Raw genomic sequence first — 22155 nt, 5'->3', positions numbered from 1 at the left:
TAACAGAGGCTTTTATTGTTTGGTTGTTATGTAGCTTTCATTAAAACCCCAAAAAAGAGGCAACCTTCACACGCATTTAGTAGAATACTGACAAGAAGAAAAAAAAAAATCAATCATAACAAGCTTCCAAAGATTATATTCATAAATCAATGGGGCTACAGGAGGATGAGAAATCCGCACAACCCATCCCACACGACCAAGACTACAAACAAAAGCAAAAAAACCACATAAAAAAGAAGAATCCGGGCTAAACAAAGGCAAACAAAGCAACACTCCAGAGCCCAGAAAAAAATAAATAAATAAATAAAGAGACTTAAGACTGCCATCATAGCACATTCAGGAATCTGAATACGAAAACAAGATGCAACTTGTAGACACAAGAACCAACTCAGAAAAAAAAAATCAATTGGAAAAGAAAAAAAAACACCAAAAATTGATGAATGCAGCAGTAAACTCAAAATTAAACTAACATTACCAAATCTACATCTAGTTCAACACTAATATGAAATCCTCACATTGTCTCCAAATTAATGGTCAAAATACAAATTAAAAAGTTGAAAACCTGCACAGACCATAGCCCAATATTAAAACCTAAAACTTACAATATAAATTAGAAAACTCAAACCTTGAATAATTAAAATTATCTTTTGGCATAGGGAGTGATGCCCATAAGGATGCCCATTACTAAACTTTCTGGCTAAGATGGTTTCAGTTTAACAAAATTGAAACCCTAAACTTTCTATTTCAAAGGATGCCCATCACTCACAAATTTGTGCCCACTTAGTTTGGTGCTCGTATCTAAGAGAGAGAGAGAGAGCAAGCCAAAGCTATAGAGAAAGAGAATCAAGTGAGGGAGGGAGAGTGAAGGCTGAAACGATTGAGAGAGAGAGAGAGAGAGAGGGAGACTAGGGGTGGGCACGGTATGAGATGACATGGGATGGAGGTCATCCCGAATAGAGGAATTGGTACGGGATGACACGGGATGGGAGTTTTTGAAAACACGTTCAAATCATACCGGACCCAAACGGGATCGGTATGATTCGGTATCAATGTTGATACCGTAAATAATCTGCAAATTTTCAAGTTCAATCAAATCTGAAAATCAAATGGCTGTTACAAGAGTTCAATCAAATCTGCAAATTTTCAAGTTCAATCAAATCTCATATAGGCTTTTACAAGAGTTCAATCAAATCTGCAAATTTTCAAGTTCAATTAAATCTGAAAATCAAATCTAATAACAAACAAAACAATCAATCAAGAGTTCAGGTTCAAGGCATGTCCCTTTCCCTTTGGATCTACACCAAATGTGTTTGTACTGGTGGCAGCAGCTTCAGTACTTGCATATTCTGCAAAAAATAAATCCACACATGTTCAACACTCTCAAATTAAACCGTCTATTTAATATTTTTGTATTGGTTGGAAAGAATTTAACAAACTAAGTGCTTATGGCCTAAAATTTTTAATGATAGTAAATTAATGCACAATTTATCTGCTTATGAGAAAACAAACCATGTGGGCAAACTGGTGTAGGGAAGGACAGTTGTGAAAATAAGGAATATGGTGAGAAGTGAAATGCATATTTGCTTAGATTCATCCTTGAATACAATTCAGCAAGTAAATTCGGTCTCTTAGATACCATTTTTTTTATAACATTTCTCACAAAAACTAGATTGGGTAAGCGAATTCAACATAATTAAATGAACTCATCCACAACAAAAGAAATGATTATTACATGGCTCATGGGCAGCATCCAAATAACTACGCAGCTTAATATCAACGAACTGAAATGGGTTTAACTGGGAATGAAAAATTAATAGTACCTAATGCTTGGTCAGACGCCTTCTGATGGCCCTGGTCTTCTTTGGGCGCAAATCCAGAGGAAGAAACTTCTTGTTCTTGTAGACTTCCCTTAGAGCCGCTTTTTGCTTCTGGGAAATCACTGTCAACACCTGTGCTATTGAAAGCCTCACCACCTTGCTGAAACCACAAACACAAAATTGTAAAAAGAATTCATAAATCAACAATTCAACATATAAAAATTATAGAGAGAGAGAGAGGGTACATTTTGGAGAGCTTGTTGGGAGCTCCACCGGTGACCTTGGCGACTCGGAGGAGGGCAAGCTCTGCCTTCAGATCCTTCAGTTGACCCAAAAGCTCTGCCTTTGTCTTGTTTCTGAGCTCGTGGACCTTGATCCTCGCTTTTTTACATAAAAAAAAAAGTTCACAACAATGAAAAATTAGAACAACCTAGATTCAGTTGAAGAAGATAGATATATTATGAAATATGAATACCTGAGAAGGACCATGAGATATAGAGATTACAGAGACAATTAGGGAGAAGAAAGAGAGAGATACCTGAGAGGAGATGAGCTGTGTTCGTCGCTCTGTCTCGTCGTCACAGAAGGAGGAGAGGAGCTGCTGTGGAAGGAACTCGAAGGGAAAGAAATGAAAAACCCAACCCTAAACTTGAAATGTCTCTTACTGAGAGAGCAAGTATTTTTTATTGGTTTTACCTACAGCAACCAATTTAACCGGTAACCAACAATCAACGCTTTGGATTACCCCACATGCCCCAGCTACTCATCCAATGGTCTATAATAAATGGCGCATCAGTGCGCCTTGCGCATTGTAGAATTTTCCTGCAACAAAGACCCATACATTGATTATTGATTTGATACATAATCCACATGACATGATGCAGCCCATATACACTTTCCCTGCACGTCTGATTTTACTTTACTTAAATGGAAGTATTTACTGTTTGGTTTGGGATTATGTGTTGACATGAGTGGTATTTTCCTTAATGATAATTAGGGATGCATTTCCTATTGTAACTCATGATTTTGGACATCGTTATATATTCATCTATGAAACTAATATATAAAAAGAGGCTCAAAAAATTGCCTCACAACAACAACTAACCAATTGGTGCACCTCTATATAAATTCTCTACTCTCTCTGTCCCTAAACACCACAGTTTTGTATAACATGGACGGAAAATCCAAGATGTCCAATGTACGTTTCTTTTCCACCCCTATATCTCACTGTTATTTTGTCTAACAAATTACATTCAGTTTTCTTATTTTTCTTGGCTTGTTTTCTGATCATGACAATAGATATGCTTGGGGGGTTTTGATGCGTCTCATATAATTTTTGACAATGCATGGTTCCTCTATATCTGGTTTTTTCTTTTCTTTCTCATGAATATGACATGGAAAATAATAACAATATGTGTTCTTTGTTGTTGTTCTTCTTCTGTAATTACAGGTTTCTGGTGCAATCATTTTTATACTGGGATTCTTTTTCCTAAGAGCTGCAGAATGTAGAACACCAGCGAATCGGGGCACGGTCAAGTACTCTGCCCCTTAGCTGTCGAAAGCACAGTGCTCTTTTGACTGATTTTGGAGCTGTTGGCGATGGCAGAACGTCCAACACAAAGGCCTTCAAGGCGGCCATTGATCATCTAAGCCAGAGTGTATCTGACGGCGGAGCACAGCTTATTGTGCCACCGGGGAAGTGGCTCACCGGGAGCTTCAACCTTACCAACCATTTCACCCTTTTCCTCCACAAGGAAGCTGTTATTCTTGCAACTCAGGTTTAATCCTCTTGCCTTTTTTGGTCGAATATATTTACTTAATTTCTTGAATATTTTAGACTTGATTGATTGTAATTACCTTATACCATAGAATTAGCTTAGTTGATTGTCTTTTGAAACTCAATTTTGGTTTTTTTCCTTTTCTGGTGCAATTTCTGTTTAACCTATTTTATTACCATTTTACCATATAATTAGCTGATTTGATTTAGTAATTGCAGAAAAAGAAGAGTACTGCTAAATGAACCCTAAAATTAACTGAGTACACCTTACTACTAAACTATTTATTGAATTACTAATTTACCCTAATATAAAATGACCAAAAAAGATAGAATAATATTGATATTTATTGCTTTGAATCCATGCCTTCAAACAAATATTTGACTTAATTTTTAACAAACAACACGGAATCCAGGAGAAGTGTATTGATCCAAGTTCATTTTTTTATGCATAAAACTTAAACAATCAATAGCACAAACCAATTCATGCTGAAATATTGGAAACCCACACCCAAAGAGTTCTCCACTACAAGGTTGGAGGCTAGGAGAGTCTGAGACCGCCATGGTTGAGGGAGAAGAAGGGTTCAAAATGCCTATTGATATTTTACATTATTTTCCATACGAGTTAACTTTGTTGGGAGAGGTCCCCGCTTTGCGCCCGACAGTACCTCGAGGGTTAATCCCCGCAATCGCGCGGGGGATACCTTGGTTTTCACAAAAAAAAAGGTGGAGAGATGTGTCAAAATTTTAGATAAAGGACAGGAGGAGACAAGGAATTTGGGGACAGCAAATCTCAACTCCCCTGAGATCCTATTCTCTACGCCACCCCCCTTAACAACCCTAGTCACCATTTCTACTTCAACTCCGACAGAAACTCATTAAAACCTAATTCTCAAATGTAACAATCTAATCCCAATCCCAATTCAGATGTTTCCAAAAAACACATGGTGGTCGTGGTGGAGAATTGCAATTCCAGGTGGTGGTGGTCGCACATGAGAGAGAGAAAAGAAGAAGAATAAGAAGCAGGAGAGAGAGAGTCCGATGGAAACTCATTAAAACCCAATTCTCAAATGTAACAATCTAATCCCAATCCCAATTCAGATGTTTCCAAAAAACACATGGTGGTCGTGGTGGAGAACTGCAATTCCAGGTGGTGGTGGTCGCACATGAGAGAGAGAAAAGAAGAAGAAGAAGCAGGAGAGAGAGAGAGAGAGAGAGAGTTTTTGTTAAAATATTATTTTATTATTATTTTACTGTAATTTTTTTATTTTAAATACTTTAAAAGATTAAAAATTAAAGAGGGTGTACCATGGGTATTTTTGGTAGTTAAATAGGGTGTACTTAGTTAATTTTATATTTTAATTTAGAGTGCTGCTAAACGAACCCTAAAATGAACTGAGTACACCCTACTATCAAAATATTTATTGAATTACTAATTTACCCTAATATAAAATGACCACAAAAGATATATTGAATTGCAAAACAAATATAATTTTAATAAGTACACCCTACTCACCATATTCAACCCTAATGAAAGGCCTAAGCAAGAAAAATGCTTCCTTGATCCCAACCATTATGAGACTTGTTAGGGTACTGAGGAAGCGAAAGAACCATGTTGGGAAACCTGTGGAGAATGAAATAGGCTTCTGACCTCAGAAAAAGCAAGAGCATACCCAAGGAAGTTTGGGTGAATGAGGGGTTGTCGATATGGGCTTTCTTCTAGGAGGGATGACTGTGAGCTTCTTGATGAATAGATTGTTTACATCAGGGAAATTTATTAAAGATGAATAAGATTGTTTACATCACTACCCATACTGGACCTGCTTGATCCCATACCTAATTACCACCCATCCTAGAAACATAGGCTGCCACCTCATGTGCAGCTCTATTGCAGTGTCGTGTGTGAAAGAAAAGCCAATTAAATTGTTGAACTAAAACATGAATATCAAATAGAGTGTTGTGTGATAGAGTTTATTAGGGTGTACCAAGGGTATTTTGGTAGTAAAGTAAGGTGTACTTAGTTAATTTTATATTTTAATTAAAATATTATGGTGTATTTAGATCATAGGGTGTACTCAGTTAATTTTAGGGTTTGTTTAGCAGCACTCTTAATTTAAACATTAAGATGTACTTAAATCATAGAGTGTACTCAGTTAATTTTAGGGTTCGTTTAGTAGCACTCAAAAAGATACACCGACTTAGTAATCTACTAACATAGGGAAAACAGTAACATTCTCAACATGTTTTGTATGCATGTAGAAAGTCAACTCGTTGAATTTAATTTATTTTTTTTACTTTTTAGGAATAACTTTTGCTCCTATCACCCAAATCTTTTTCATGTAAATTTATCAATTGGTCACTACCTTTACCAAATTTACAGGATGAGTCAGAGTGGCCTCTTGTTCCAGTTCTACCTTCATATGGGAGAGGCAAAGATGCCCCTGCTGGAAGGTTTAGCAGTCTCATTTTTGAAACAAACCTCACCGATGTTGTAATTACCGGTACTTAATCAGAGATCAGACTCAATTGTTTTAAATTTACTGTGATTTTGGGTCAATTATGTTAATGACAAAATTGGTATTGTGTTTTAGGTAACAACGGCACCATCGATGGGCAGTGTGCTTCTTGGTGGAAAATTTCAAAGCCGGTCAATTGAATGAAACCCGACCCTACATGATTGAGATCATGTACTCTAATCAAATCCAAATATCTAATCTTACTTTGGTCAATTCTCCCTCGTGGTTTGTGCATCCCATATACAGTAGGTAGGTTTGACCATTTATCTATTTTGACCGATTTTCTGTTATTAGGGTTCGTTTGTGAATGTTTTTGTGAAAAGCACTTTGGTTTATTAGGGGTTTTTTTTATTTTTAATATATATATATATATATAAAAGCACTAGCATGAAATTGATCTGATATGTATATAATCTGGTTTGAATTTGCAGCAATATAACAATCCAAGGGCTCACTATCCTTGCACCAATTGACTCTCCTAACACAGATGGCATAGACCCAGGTTGGTTAATTTGCTTCCACTTTGTTCTGGCTCCTTGGTCGTATTTGAACATAGTTAATATGTGTGCCTATTTTTGTTCCCTTTTCAGATTCATGCTCACAAACTAGAATTGAAGACTGATTCATAGTCTCTGGGGATGACTGCATTGCAGTAAAAAGTGGATGGGACCAATACGGGATCAAAGTCGGGATCCCAGCAGAGCACCTTGTGATCAGAAGACTTACCTGCATTTCACTAGACAGTGCTACCATTGCTTTAGGCAGTGAGATGTCCGGTGGAATTCGCGACGTTCGAGCTGAGGACATCACAGCCCTTAGTACTCAATCCAGTGTAAGGATCAAAACTGCCCAAGGAAGAGGAGCTTATGTCAAAGACATATTTGTGAGAAGAATGACCCTCAAGACTATGAAGTATGTTTTCTGGATGACTGGCTCTTATGGGTCTCACCCGGACCCTGCCTTTGATCCAGAACATCAACTACAAACAGGTTGAGGCTGAGAATGTTACTTACTCTGCAAGGCTAGAGGGAAATCCTAATGATCCTTTCAAGGGAATTTGCATTTCTAATGTGACTATCACATTGATTGAGAAGCCCAAGAAATTACAATGGAACTGTACCGATATTGCGGGAGTTACAAGCAACGTGACTCCAAAGGCATGCGATTTGTTGCCGGAGAAGAAAGAAGTCGTCGATTGTCCTTTTCCGGAAATTAGGTTGGCGATTGAAGATGTTAAGTTAGTGACATGTTCTGCCAGTCTCCCCTTCTTCTGAGAGTCATGTATTATATGGTTATTTCGATGCTCAAATGAGGTAGCATCCTAAGTTTCAAATATATTGGAGTCTGAATGACAAATATTTGACAATAAAAATCTGAAAGAATGGACCTCCTCAACAATCTCAACTGCATTAATGAACTTACAGGGAAAGCTTCTGTGGAGAATCTCAACTTCGGCCATAGTTTTCCGGTCACTGCATTAATGAATAATTTCAACTGCATGTAGAAACAACTATGACCGCAACAATCTCAACTGCATTAATAAATAATTTCCGGTAATTGCCAAAAATACATATGCGTTAAAGAATATAAGTACTACATTGGAAACTTGACTAAATAAATCACAATTTATAATAAGTGGTTCCAGTCCTAATAGAACCGAGGCCTTTTGTGATAAAACTCACACCTATTGAGCTTTGTAGGTGGTTAAGTTAAAAACAATATCAGTGTTTCTAATAGTGGGCCGTTGAACCATCTCTCAAGCTTTGCTCCCTTAATGAAGCAATTTGAGGCCCAGACCCTAAAATCCCTCTTCACAAAAAAAAAAAAAAATTATATATATATATATATATATATATATATATATATATATATATATTTTGATTGCCAAACCTGCCTTGCCGAACGGCAGGCATCGTGCAGAAGCTAGGGGAGGCTTCGTAAGCAAAAAAAAAAAAAAAATTAATAATAATAATAATAAATATATATATAAATTGCCGAACAGCAATAACCATGCAGAAGTTGCAGAGGGACTTGCCCACTTGTTGAAAAAAAAAAAAAAAAAAAAAAACCTGTGAAGCTCAGGGCTCAGCTACACAAACCTGCCAAAGGTCAAAAGGCATAACACTTGCCTAGCCTAGCACCTAGGCCATACTCTTGAAGCTTGACACAACTTCTAGCTTGCCAACTTGGGGGACTAGGGAATGCCCTACGACTCCTACTAAGTTGGGAATGCTCGGTCACGATTATGCAAAATCTTACAAGTTCTCAACCCAGAAGTTACTTCTTGACCGAGAACTTGGGGGACTACTGTTTACACAATAATCAACCGAGCATATCTAGCACCAAAACGACTAGCACCAAGGCAGACACGCCTTCTTCCCTGCCGAAGGAAGACACCTGCCGAAGCTCCCAACTGCCGAAGCTCCTAACTGCCGAACCTAATCTCCGAGACACGTGTCGGCACCACAACAACTTGCACAAAGTCCCACATCAAAACTTTGTGCAAGCCTTCTATTTTCACCTCCTTATAAATAAGGAACAGTACCCAAGACGAAAGGGGTAACTAATTTCTCACATTTACAGTTACTTTACCAAAATTACCATTCTTAGCTGACTTAAGCTTCGGCCGGCACCACATCAGTGTCCGAAACTTAACGACTGCTTCTTCCACTTTGTCTTCTACAAGGTACCTAGCTACTGAATGTCCCAGCCATTCTCCCTGCTGAAGACGATCCCCTTTTCTCTAAATTGACCCTCTCCCAAAAAGAGCATCAACACAAGAGAATACCACAACCCCAAGAAACACATGACACATATCATCAGATGAAGCACAATTCTTAGACGCTCCTAATAATATGAAGCACCTGGACAGAAACACAATTCTTAGACGCTCCCAATAATTACAATTGGATGCACATTGAGTTCCATCCATAACCATAACCCAGTTCGTGAATTATTTCAATCAATTCTATACCAACAGAGGATAACCCTTCTTTCTAATGCTGGTAATCATTTCAAGGTTTCCATCAATTTTTCCCTAATGGTGGTAATCATTTCAGGGTTTCCGTCAATTTTTCGTGACACTGGGTAGATCGCAATCAAAATTATATGATTTCATAGAAAGCCAACTGTTGGAGCTTACAAAAGACACGTTTTTTTTTGTCACTATCCCATTCAATGTCATTTAGAACATCAATACCCCTGTTTATGATATTAAAATTGATAATAAGTAAATTATTAGTTTGAGATGTATGATTTCAAGAAGAATGAATCTGTGCATGTGCTAAGTGTCTTCACGAATTTTCATACTGCCTAGCCTTTCAAGGAACCCATACAGATGAACTACTCCCCTTAGTTGATTTCATTCTCGATTTTGAGGGTATGCGATTACAGATTTTGAGGTGGAACCCATATAATTATTTATTATGTGTAAGTAAATACGGGGAAATCAAAAATTAGAATTATTTCAATACCCATGTGTTAGTAAACACATGATAAACAAGAATTGGAATCAATCTAATATCCATTTCTGATAAGTAAACATGCCATAAAAAGAAAATACTGATGAAAATACCATGTACTTAAAATGGAGGGGACCTGATTTCAGCAAATTAGCTATAGATGGCTTCATCAAAGCTTAATACGATTGAACTTCTGCTACATATGCCATTGCCATCCACTAGGGGGAGCTATACATAGCCTTTATTACAACTTACAAGCATCTTTTTGGGTGAATTGAGGAAGGAATAAAGTTTCCCTAACCTCGTCCTAAAAAGATCTGAAGGCCAATCCTGGCTTTCCTAGGTTGGCTGGGTTGGGATTTTATGGATGAGCATACAACTGAATTTAGGAGGAAAAAGACAAATTGAAAGCCAGACAAATTGGGCCATGGTTCACTTTCTTGCCCATGCCACATAAATACCAAATACCTCCACATTCCCCCTAATTTAGCCATTCCGATGGCCAAAAGGGTATGAAGTTCTACTAAAAGGCTTCAAATTTGTGTGTGTTTGTGTTTATTCTATTAATCAATTGATGACTCCTTAGGTCATCTCCATTGCACTACCCAAATTCTCATATTTGGGTCCAAGTGTGGTGGGTTCTTTTGCTCAAATGCACGTGACTAAAAGGTTATACTCAAACTCATATATATAAGTTTTAAATTACATCACACATGAAGTGATATTGCATTTAAAAACATCGAATTTATAGTTTGACTTAAATCTCATTTAGGTCTTACTTTTATCAAACCGATTGCAAGTTTTTAACATGACTCGAATCTAAGCCACTTTTTTTTAGCATGATCAATAAAATATGATACATGTAGGCATTAATGAGATACTATAGTTATACATCATTATATGTGCTATAAAGTTGTCACGTATTTTGCTCAAGTCACATCACTTGTGAGAGAGGTGATGTGTTTTGACGTATATATCGGATCTCGAGCGTTTGTATTTAGAAATGATTCATTTGTCCACATTTCATAAAATCTTGACTATTCAACTAATCCAATACTTGTGAATATGCCACATCAACTACAGTAAATTTGTTTCTTTTTATAAAAAAACTAACGCTGTTAGTCCCTTTGACAGAAAAAAAACAAACAACAAATTCTCTAGTTTCGCCTACCGCTCTCTTGGTTCTTCCTATGTGTATTTGTACTTCTTTTTTTGGGGTATTTTGGCTTCTTCTACTTTAATATGGAGCTTCAGCTTACAATATGAGGCAACCAAGATGTAGAAGACTCATAATTGGTTCAGCTTTTCAGAAAACTATGACAAGGAATTTCCTGTCCTAGGAGGCAATACAACCAACTGTTCTAAACAGCAAGTAGGCTCTCCTAGTCCACCCCTCCTCCCAAGTTCAGGTGTCGTACTACCAAGCCCATTCATCAATCAGAATAGCAATCAATTGGGTATTTTTCTTGTTAATTTCAGATGATAACTACAGCTTGCAATAACAATCAATTGAAATAGTGTATTTGGAATTTAAAATCTATTGATTGGAGCAAATTTCCAATAGTTATCGATTGAAGAAGCCAAAAGAAAAAAAAGAAAAATCATATTACAAAGACATAAGAGGAAGAACCAAGAAAGCGACAAGTGAGACTGGGCTCGAGATGAAGATGGAGGATTTTTTTTTTTTTTTTTTTAAATCAAAGGGACTAACATCTAACAGTGTTAGTTTTCTTAAAAAGGAAGCAAACTTACTGTAGATGATGTGTCATATCCACAAGCATTGTATTATTAGTAGAATGGTCCAGATTTTATAAAATGCAGGTAAATGCACCATTTCTAAATGCAAAGACTTAGAATTCATATATATCACACTAGAAGTATAAAAACTTCCATTTTTATGTAATAATGCACTTAGGCGTTTCCACAATCATTTGCAATTTGGTTTAAAATTTTTTGGGATTAAATACACGTAATTCTAACATGTGCCCTTGAAACATTTTTAAGTAGCATTGGTAACATGTCCCACAAACGGCTGTAGGACAGTACGTTAAACCACCTAAGGCAAGGCTGTGATTTGTCTCATGCAGTGACTTTGGCGCCGTCTAATACCGGTCAACAAGGCCATTGGCTCTCTCTTTCTCTTCTCTCTCTCTTTCCTATCACCAGCTGCCTACTTCATACCTGGAACTTTAAATTTATGGTGAATGCAAAAGAAGTCATCACATCCAACGGCAGAAACAGCCAAACTTGCACATTCCTGCACCAAAGCTTGAGGCCGCCAGCCTTGGCTTTATGCAGCTGCTATTATGATTATAAAGCTGCCCCATTGGATTTGAGGGGAGCAAATTAAGCATTGTTAATTCTGTTTGTTTCCCAAGAAAGAGAAAGAGAGAAATGTTGAAGAAAAAAACTTTTTCAGCCGTCTGTTTGAGAATGCCTAGTGCCATATAATCTCTCATGACCTGCAATTGGATTTTCTGCTGTCCTTGCCTACTTCTATCACTTCCATCACTTCCATATTTTCTTATAAATCCCACTTCTCTCCATACTTCTATTGCAGTGAAGCAAGCAGGTAATTGCAGAGAGACAGAGAGAGATCAAAACTACCATGGTTTTGTTAGCTTCAGATTCATTACTATAGATGTAAGGCAAGTATGTTTAGCTACCAATTTATTTCCTTCTTTTTTCCTTTTCCCTTCTTTTTTTGTTGGGTTTTGGCTAACACTTGGTCTTTGGAAAAATGGGTTGGATTTTAATTCATAGAGTAATTGCTGGCCTATATATGAAGGTTAAGGATGAAGTTCATCCACCAGTCAATTGGGGCATGATGTGCCTGGCTCCCTGGATGCCATCTAAGCAACTAGTCAATCAGAATGTTGACTTTTCTTAGTTGGCATCAGGGGAGTCATGCATGTCAAGCAATTAGACTGACCGTCCGATCAACCCTCATCATGATGATGTTATGTGAAGTCCGATCCTCTCTCATTTCCTTGAAACCTCTCATTTGAAGTTTTCTGGTTTGAAATCTTTGATTTTTTCAATCTTTTCTTTCAGGGTCAACCCTCCATTTGCTTGTTTTCTAGCCAAGGGTTCAAGTTGGCAAAAACTCAACACAAACAACAAAGTTCAAAAGAAAGTCACACAAATTGAAGAATTGGGTGTAGCTCTGCAGAACAATTGCAGACTGAATTTGCCAACTTCCTCTATATAGATTTTTTTTTTTTGAAGAGAACTTCCTCTATATAGTTATATCTATTCATAATAGTGCTCTGCGTAGCTTTATGTATAGCTAATAATTACATAATAGAGCAACCGGGTTCTTGGTATGGTGAACAGGGAGAGTAAAGGTATTGAGGAGGGCAGCCCATGACATACTGGAACATTGCCTCTGGTTCTTTCTTCTTCTCTTCCTCCTTCTTCTTTTCCTCCACAGAGTTCACACTAACCAACTCAGCATGCTTCAAGCTTTTTCTGAGCAGAGTTGTGAGCAGAACCACATCAACTCCATCCCCTGTCACTTCTATTAGGCCCTTGTCCTGCTGCACACTTGCTGAATTCACCCCTGTATATCACATGTACATATATGTCAGTACAAAACAGATGGGATTAAAAATTGATCTTTGATTAGTAGTGGAGATATATTTAATTATTGTGTTTGAGTTAATTTCTGCGTTTTGATTCAGAATGTTGTAAAAAGATAGAGTTTTGGCTAATTACCATCAACCCCAACTGCAGTCTTCATAGCTTTGGCTCTGGACTTCTCGTCATGCACAGCAGACAACTTGATCACCACCTTTTGCTGCAAAAAAACCAAAACAACTTTCAATTAGCATAAACCCAAGTCTTGAATTTCTTCCTCTGTTTCCCACAATGCATATATCTTTTGCATGGACCTCAGTTTCGCACATACCTTCATGTTCCCTGGTTCTTAACTGATGAAGATTGTGATGATGAGCCAAAGATCTCTCAAGCTACCGGCTCTTTTGGGTTTGGGAGATAGATGGTGGAGACAGAGAGAGAGCGTGGAAGAGGTTGTGTCCTATTATGTTGTGGAAAATTGGTGAAGAGTGTGAGAAGGGATTTGGTATTTATAGAGAGGCCTCTTGGACGGAGTCTTTGGTGACCCAAGCCAAGTGCTTCGCTGATGAGAAATGAGAACCACTTAGGTAACTTCCCATTGGCTACCTCATTATGAAATTGGCTATATCCTATATGATGTGTATTTGTTTTACATGTAAGTGTAGATTGTAACATTTATGTTTCTTTGTTCTCTTTTTTATGAAAAGTAATTTGTGTTTCACTTTAGGATGTATGCAACAACAAATTATGACTTCACAAAAAGATTAAATGGCATTCAAAGTAGAGAGCTGATTTCTCCACTCCTCTTTTATCCACTTACACTCCCTTTTTTGTTATAGTAAAAACCATTAAAAACCAAAAGGGAGTGTAAGTGGACAAAAGGGGAGTGGGAAAATCACCACCCAAAGTATTATGGATCTTTCTGTGAAGTTTAATCACCCAATGAAGGACTTGACTTGTCAATGAATATGACTTGGTCTAATAATCCAAGTTCTGTATGCAAAATACCATTAATGAATTGATAGACGCAATGATCTATTAAAAGCATTCTGTTACACATCACTTTTCACTCACCTAATCCATGCCCATGAATTGAGGCAGGTGAATCAATTTTTCTTGCACAACAAACCTTCTGCAAGAAAAATACATAATTGTCATAAATAAAAAGAAGTTTGTGAAGCATTAAGTCATCACATGATTTTAATCCTAATAAAAGCCACTTCATATGCATATATTAGCAACATCAATGGCACAATATTGGTCTTCTCTTGTGGCATAGGGCCGCAATGGAAAACGGTTACGATATCAATTACGAGGTCATGTAATCTGTTTTTTCTAGTTCTTACATTGCTTGTTCATATGTCGAGTCAGATAAAGAGAATGGTTACATTTACTCGTTTTATGTAAGTTTTTCTCGTCAGTGATATGTTGACTGATGCATTAGTGACCATGAAATGGTTTAGGTCTAATCCATTGTTTGGGAAGAATTCAAAACTGGAAAAATTAGAAGAGTATACGAGTAGTCCATAGTCTTAAGCACACCATTTATTTGGTCATCACTCATAAAGATCCCTGCATGATGGTGGAAGAAGACTCATTGACCCCAAAAAAAAAGACTCGGTCTGGTTTGAAATTGTAATTTGTAGCATCTATATCCTAAAAGTGTAGGTTCTCTCTTGTTCGGGATCGAGAGTGGACGTTTGCATCATGTGATCTTCACTAAGGAGTTATTCTTGTCTAATTCTTTATTTTCATTCGAAAAAAAATAAAATATATGAGATTTGATTCCATTTCTTGGATTATGATAAATATGACTCAATTATAATTTAGATGGAGAAGTGTAACGGTTGATGTTGAAGGTCAATTTGATTCATGGACTAGTATGAGTAATGCATTCACACTCGTTCTCTACCAAAACCTAAGAAGTAAGGGTCAACAATCAATGCTAAAGTCCTAACACTGACTTCAGAATAAAGAAAACAAGAAATTCAATCTCACATTAATTTTTTTTTATCACACTAATTCAACAAGACATTCAATCTCACACCATTTTACGTTAGCAAAAGATATGACATCATTTTACCAGGCAGAGTGCAAAATGAAGTTGCATTTTTCCAATAGGATGAATTTATTGGCATCGACAAATTCTTTCTCGGTCACGTATAAAAAATTGCATACGCTAGGATGATATAATCTCTGTGTCTACAACACTTCAACACGTGACGTGACATATAATGTAGCTCCTGATACAGACATCTGAGTGAGTTATATCAAGCTGATATATGCAAGTTTTTTTCCCAATTTCGTAAGCAATTTTTAGCTGTCGAAAGATAATTTTTGGGTTTTCATAAAAGAAAAACTAACCGTAAAAATAGTTGGAATCGTTTGTAGTTTCAAGTCTTGTACATAACGTGTGGGTTGGGGGCCAACCCAAATATGAACTCGGTGTCAATTGACACATCTGTGTCGGTTACCTCAAGCAGTTTGTCGTGTTCTTTACTTTACGAGGAATTTGATATGTAATTGCAAACACTTTTCCCTTTCATCCTGACCGTTCTATTTCAGATAATAAAATAAAAAGGACCACAACTTTTCTGAAAGGCCAAGAGGTGCCACAAAGTTATTAAAACGACAAATATTGTTCAGTGAAATTAAACAAAACGAAAAAGCAAATTACATCATATGTCGTTTTAAATTTAATAAAATGGTCGGATATCTCTTCTTTTTTTCTTTTTTTCCGGAATTATCTTCTCTTGTTTATGTATATCTTAAAGTACAATAATAATAAAAAGTATCTTTAATCTCTAATTTGATTGAAAAGCCCTCCTCAATTGTATTTTCTTCTTATCTCTAAACTCTAATGATGTGTCTCGATCCTCACTTGATTTCAAGGTATATATTGTCCTGAAAATAAATTTTGGCTCCCACAAGGGCTGACGAAATTAAGACTTCACTATTTCTAACTTTAGTGGAAGAGAGTTCTTAAGTTTGAATTTCACTCTCCCATCGACAAAAACAAAAGAAGATAAAGACGACAAGTTTATTTAAAAATCATATACATCAAGCCCTGAAAATCGACCATGTACACTTTATTAAACTTATCCTCATGATTAAATGGGAAAAAAGATTCCTTCATGTGATTTATTCATAAATTTAATACGACTAATTTATTCAAGATGAACCTGCTTCTGGATTAATATTAGAAGTTTATGTAGAAAAGTAAGCATATGGACGTAATGCAAACTAAAAACAAGTTCTACTGTTTGCTATATTATTATGATTACGATGGCTCAATATGACTTGATGATGCATCTATGGAGTTCCCATACTTTCTCACTCTTTGTTCATTAAAAAAATTGAACCTAGTTTAATTGATCGAGTTACAAATATGAGAGATAAAAAATGAATACGAGATCAACTGCTTCTCTTTTTTGTTTTTGTTTTTTGGAGAAATTCTGGAATTGCAATCGTAATTTAGCTAAAAGAGTCACTAGCGGCCATTAAATAACGGAGTGATTTAACATCAAAATTAAGACAATCTGGTGCGCCTTCATTAACGATCACGCAAGATTGAAGAAACTCTGGCGTAGGCATCCCAACTAAGATTGCAAACGAAGATCAACTGCTTCTCCTTAATCAATTTAATTTATGATTTTTCAATTATATTAATGTGAAACTCAAGAATTTTTATTTATTTTTATACTCTGTAAAATTCTATAACTTCATAATGGGTAAAAGTAGCAACCATTCAACCTATTCCACATAAAATTAAAGTAGTAATTCCCCAACCGTCACATTAAATGATGATCTAATATGATTCGTTTAACATTTTTTGGTAAATTTAAGAAAATTACTGCACCACGATAATCTTGTTCGTGGAAAATAGCCTAATTTCACACCTAACATGAATCATGTGATCGAAGATGGTAGTTGAAGAGAAAAATGAGAGAAAGAGCTTGGAAAGAAAGAGTCGCCACAAAATTAACAACGCTTTTGTACTTTTGTACTTTCTTCTTCTTCTTCTTCTTTCTAGACCGAGTCAAGTGTGAACCTGTTGAAAGCCACGCGGTTCAGAGTTTGAATGCTTGACAAAAATAGAACCCATACTCATTGGATTTAACCCTCAAGTCATAAATCCCTGCTTAAGTCTTAATAATGAAAGGTTTACCAGTGGAAATAATTTCTTCTGTTTGAGACTCCAACAATCACGTTTGTAGAAAGATTTCTTTTCCATGCCACTTTTTGGAACCCGACAATCACCTTTGTAGAAAGAAAGGTTTAAAAAAAAACACACATAGTCTTTATAATAATATCTTGCGAATAGAGCAGACTTTGTTGGGAGAGGTCCCCGCTTTGCGCCCGACAGTACCTCGAGGGTTAGTCCCCGCAATCGCGCGGGAATACCTTGGTTTTCACCCAAAAAAATATCTTGGATGACGTTGTGGTTCACGAAAAGTTGATATCAAGTTACGTAATTAAAGTCATGATTGGATGACAATACACATTTATGGACATCGGATCAATCAAAGCAAAGCAGTAGGACAAGTGGAAAGTCATTCGTGTTTAGGATGTATGCAGCACCGAATTATGAGCTCCCAAAAAGATGTGGAGCATGTACTAGGATGGTGCGCCTATTGGAAAGTTGTTGCCAATTTTTTGCAATATATATCCATAATCTCATTTTCTCTTTGTAATTTTATTTCCTATTGTAATCTTACATAAAACCAAAAATAGACAAGGAAAATAAAATGAAATTTCCGTGGTTCTTTCACAGCATTATCAAACATGAGATATGAATCTCCATTTTCCGTCTCCTTAGAAAAAGACCCGAAAATTGATTTTCGTGAATTTATTTCAGCGAACCAGATACAAGCGTAGTAAAACCACTCAACATGTATAGGAGTAACATTGCAACACAAACAACATAGTTGAAGAGAAAATCACACAAATTGAAGAATATGTTAGTAGGTCTGCCTAGCTTTATGCATTACCATTAATTACAAAATAGGGCAACTGGAATCTTGGTATGGCGGACAAGGAGCGCAAATGCATTGAGGAGGAGGACAGCCCATGAGATACTGGATTGTTGCCTCTGGCTCTTTGTTCTTCCCTTTATCCTGGTTTTCCTCAATTTTCTTTTCCTCCACGGGGTTCACACTGACCACCTCAGCATACTTCAAGCTTTTTCTGAGCTGAGTTGTGAGCAGAACCACATCAATCCCTTCCCCTGTCACCTCTATTAGGTCCTTGTCCTGCTGCAAACTTGCTGAGTTCACCCCTGTATATAATATATACATATCTATCAGCACAAAACGGATAGGATTAATAATTAATTTTTAATTAGTATTGGAGATATATTTAATTATGGGGTTTGTTTGAGTTTAATTTCTAGCATTTGATTCAAAACATGTGGAGTCTTGTTGGTTAATTACCATCAACCCCAACTGCAGCCTTCATAGCTTTGGCTCTGGATTTCTCATCATGCACAGACAACTTGATCACAACCTTTTGCTGCAAAATCAAAACAACTTTTAATTAGCATAAAACCCAGGTTTTGAATTGCTTCATAGCTTTGGCTCTGGATCTCTCTCTCTCTCTCTCTCTCTCTCTCTCTCAACCCCAACTCAGTCTCACACATACCTTCATGAGCTCTGGTCTTCAGTCTCACACATACACTATTTGTGGTTCTAGATAGGTAGAATGGGGCAAGCATAAGAGGCTACCATGTTGTGGTATTCTTTGGGAATTAATACAAAATTGGAAAATTAAAGATTATACGATGAAGTCAATAGTCCTAGCACAAAATGTATTTTGTCATCACTCATGAAGATCCCCCGTATCTGCATCTTGGTGGAAGAAGCTTTTATATCCTAAAAGTCTCTCTCATTTGTGCAATTCAAAACCAACCAATGGTTAGACTTCTGACTTTTATTAGTTCCTTGTTGTGATGGACCCAGAAAATGCAACCACTAATAGCTAGTACTGAAAATGAATGAAAACCAACTCAATACAAATTGTTCATATTTTTATTTTCCATTGCTAGTTAGATAGATCAATAATTCTTTTGTTAGTACCAAATTTCTTAATCAATTGACCAAATAAAATTACAGTCCCTCCTAGCGTTTAGGTGCCATGTGTTTAAAGCCGTATAGCCGCACGGCTATACCTGTTTTTTTATATATAAAAAATACTCGAGTATAGCCGGCCGGCTATACTATTTATAATTTGAAAAAAAAAGGACGACCCACCGTGTTAAAAAACATATAGCCAAGCGGCTCTACTATTTTCTTGCATTATTTTATACTGTATAGATATTAATTTGCTAGAAGTAATCTTAGCCTCTTACATTCGTTCATAATTAGTAAAATGCGGAACGGGAAAAATACGAATAAAATACGTATGTTTTTTATTTGGCAAAATTTTGGCAAATTACAACTGAAAAGTTCGGCCACTATATAATATTTAATATAATTTATTTAAAATTTAAAATATATATTATTTTTATTCAATAATATGTGAAATTTTTGTGTATAATACGTGAATTTTGTGTGTATTATTGAAAATATTATTAAAAATACATGTATTAAACATGAAAAATACATACATACGTGTACAATACAAATATTGTACGTTTGCATTTTCTAAAAAGGTATATTATACTGTGTCTTTAAGAAGTGTACAGAAAACATATGTATAATTGAAAAATAAGTACATGCGTGTATAATACAAGCATTAAACTTGAAAATGCTAAATTCTTTATATCGGTAATAACTCTGCAAAAGTAAGAAAATCAAAATGGGACAATAGAGACTCGGGTAATGGCCTAATAGTATTGGATAATGCTCTAAACTACCCTTATCGATAAAAGAAAATCAGGGAATAAATTTTTTAAAAAAAATAAAAGGATCACAGTATATATATAAAGAGTATAGCCGATCGTCAAACTATTCACTAGCTTTAACCCTCAATTCATAAATAAAAATCAACCTTTTTTTGGGACCTTTTCTATTGAGAGGGGCAATAGCATACTAAACTCACACACCCTACGTATATATATGCTAAGATTCGAACTAAGACCTTTCTTGGGAGATTTACACTAAACCACTACGCTAGTGGATCGTTTGCAAAAATCCAACCTTTTTAAGTCTTAATAAAAGGTTTACCAGTGGAAATACATTTGTCTTTTGACTCTAGTTGTCCATTAACCTTTCTTTTCCATGCATTATGGACCAACTTTTTGGACCCAACAATCACCTTTGTAGAGCACATAATCTTGACAATAACACTATTAAAAAAAAATAATTGGCCGAACATTATAATAATTTATTATAATGTTCGGCCAATTATTTTTTTTTTAACTATTATTAGAATGGAAAAAATGTTAAATGATACCCAAGTTGGATGACTGAAGTCAATATCAGATGATGTAATTAATTAAAGCGTAGGACAAGTGGAACCTTTCTGTTACCTCAAAACTTGATTTTTGAAAAGGATATTGTGTGATGGTTGGTGGGATAGAAATCAACCATAAATGCGCACATTCAGTCTCCTAAGCCAGATTGAATGAATAATCATATGAAAAACATCAAATCTCTTGGGTGGATTGTTCACCACAAAATGCCTTTGCACTTGCTTCACTCTCTTCTGCATTCTTCTATATTGCTCTTCAGGGATCCCCATTAAGATTTCTTCAGGGATCCCTATATTGCCTTAGTAAGAAATTTACCCAATCATGGCAAGAAAGCATGACATGATCAGCTCCAAGGCTTCTGTTCCAAAATGGATACTTATTCGATACGACACGAACATAATCGACCACGGTTCGCTCTGGAACAGCTTTGTCACGAATAATTGGATGAAACAGGTACTCAATGATCATCACAACACTGAATGGGAGAAAATAGACATGAGCCTTGTCAGGGTCCAGAGTCCGGAACTTGGTATCAGTTTCCATGAAGCTAAGAAAGAGCCCCTCCATAGAGTATATGTTCTTGCAAGGGCCATTGTGAAATATAGGCGGCTCTCCCTCTTCGTAGACATATATCTTAAACAGGCTTTCCATTAAGAGGTAACTCCTACATAGTTGAAACAAATTAAGACAGAACTGAAGAGTAAGGCAATTTAATTACTAGGATTTATTGAAAGATTCAAAGGTTCTTGTTGGGAGCATTGAGTACCGGTGAAAGGCGTAAGCATTCCTGTATATATCGCCTTGTGGAACATAATCTTCGTCTTCAAGAGCTGTATGGTTGAATTTTGATGTTGCTTCCCTTATCAATGCTCTGGCAGTAGCTAGACCAGCTTCAAGTTTCTCCAGGTTTACATCTCCCTTCTGCTTATCTGTTTTCAAAACTGAATTACCAATGTAGCTCCTTTCAAGATCAGGCAATGCCTTCTGCCTTCTTGCTGCATCCTACAAGATTAAATTGGTCAAATTTGATTAAACATGTCTGCAACGTAATGAAATTCTGCAGAAAATAAAAACCAACAGATAAAGTTACCAAACTTGAATAAGTAGAATACCATGTGTGATGAACTGTGGTTGAATGTGAATGCAGAATCAGATTTCCTATCTACACTGGTACTCAACCATGGAGATGGAGACGGCGAAAAATCAAACCAAGATGTTCCTTTTGAACCCTTTATCAGAACCATATAAACCATAGCAATGGAAGCCATAGCAAACACAACTGCATTTGGATATCTTCTGTAAATCTGCTTCATCTCTCCCTCCTCCTCTCACTTTCTCTATCTCACAAACACAAGCACACTTTGTCTTTTAGAACATATAATGCTGTAAAATACCTATGAAGTACATGTATTGTTGTAAATTGTCAACAAGTTTTTTCCTTATGAATGTTGTCATTTGATATATAATTTGATTTCTCATGCATGTGGGGATCATTAATGGGTCATTTACCTAATTAATGGTACTTCACTTGAGAGGTAATATTAAATAAAAGAATATAATATATCTAAATATTTAAGAAAAATTGTTGGGACTCTCA

At 36.2% G+C, this 22155-nt stretch overlaps 2 protein-coding genes and 3 pseudogenes across 3 annotated transcripts; 1 reads left to right on the top strand and 4 right to left on the bottom strand.

The window, feature by feature from the left end:
* Positions 1-891: 891 nt before the first annotated feature.
* On the bottom strand, positions 892-2306 carry LOC148295967 (large ribosomal subunit protein uL29 pseudogene; annotated as a pseudogene). Its single transcript, XR_015834553.1, has 4 exons — positions 2293-2306; positions 2063-2194; positions 1821-1977; positions 892-1346 (listed from the first exon to the last, which is right to left on the bottom strand). The product of XR_015834553.1 is annotated as a large ribosomal subunit protein uL29 pseudogene (transcript).
* A 682-nt stretch (positions 2307-2988) lies between these two features.
* On the top strand, positions 2989-7381 carry LOC110755648 (putative polygalacturonase; annotated as a pseudogene).
* A 5348-nt stretch (positions 7382-12729) lies between these two features.
* LOC110755607 (heavy metal-associated isoprenylated plant protein 16) lies at positions 12730-13638 on the bottom strand. Its single transcript, XM_021956834.2, has 3 exons — positions 13479-13638; positions 13286-13367; positions 12730-13130 (listed from the first exon to the last, which is right to left on the bottom strand). Exons 1-3 carry the CDS (start codon positions 13482-13484, stop codon positions 12865-12867), a joined length of 354 nt encoding a protein of 117 aa, XP_021812526.1. The 5' UTR covers positions 13485-13638; the 3' UTR covers positions 12730-12864.
* Positions 13639-17897: 4259 nt separating this feature from the next.
* Positions 17898-18880, bottom strand: LOC110755606 (heavy metal-associated isoprenylated plant protein 16-like). Its single transcript, XM_021956832.2, has 3 exons — positions 18788-18880; positions 18580-18658; positions 17898-18425 (listed from the first exon to the last, which is right to left on the bottom strand). Exons 1-3 carry the CDS (start codon positions 18791-18793, stop codon positions 18145-18147), a joined length of 366 nt encoding a protein of 121 aa, XP_021812524.1. The 5' UTR covers positions 18794-18880; the 3' UTR covers positions 17898-18144.
* A 1788-nt stretch (positions 18881-20668) lies between these two features.
* Positions 20669-21871, bottom strand: LOC110755649 (putative glycosyltransferase At3g07620 pseudogene; annotated as a pseudogene).
* Between the last annotated feature and the right edge of the window lie 284 nt (positions 21872-22155).

Source organism: Prunus avium, chromosome 3 (assembly GCF_965620075.1).
Source record: "Prunus avium chromosome 3, drPruAviu1.hap1.1, whole genome shotgun sequence".
NCBI classification, from domain to species: Eukaryota; Viridiplantae; Streptophyta; class Magnoliopsida; order Rosales; family Rosaceae; genus Prunus; species Prunus avium.
The sequence above is the reverse complement of the archived record's forward strand: the minus strand, read 5'-3'. Positions and strand labels throughout refer to the sequence as shown.

Excerpts from the sequence above, each read along its gene's own strand:
- LOC110755607 (XM_021956834.2), bottom strand. Across the intron at positions 13,131-13,285 it reads GACTGCAGTTGGGGTTGATG|GGGTGAATTCAGCAAGTGTG; the intron begins GTAATTAGCCAA and ends TGTGATATACAG.
- LOC110755606 (XM_021956832.2), bottom strand. Across the intron at positions 18,426-18,579 it reads GGCTGCAGTTGGGGTTGATG|GGGTGAACTCAGCAAGTTTG; the intron begins GTAATTAACCAA and ends TATTATATACAG.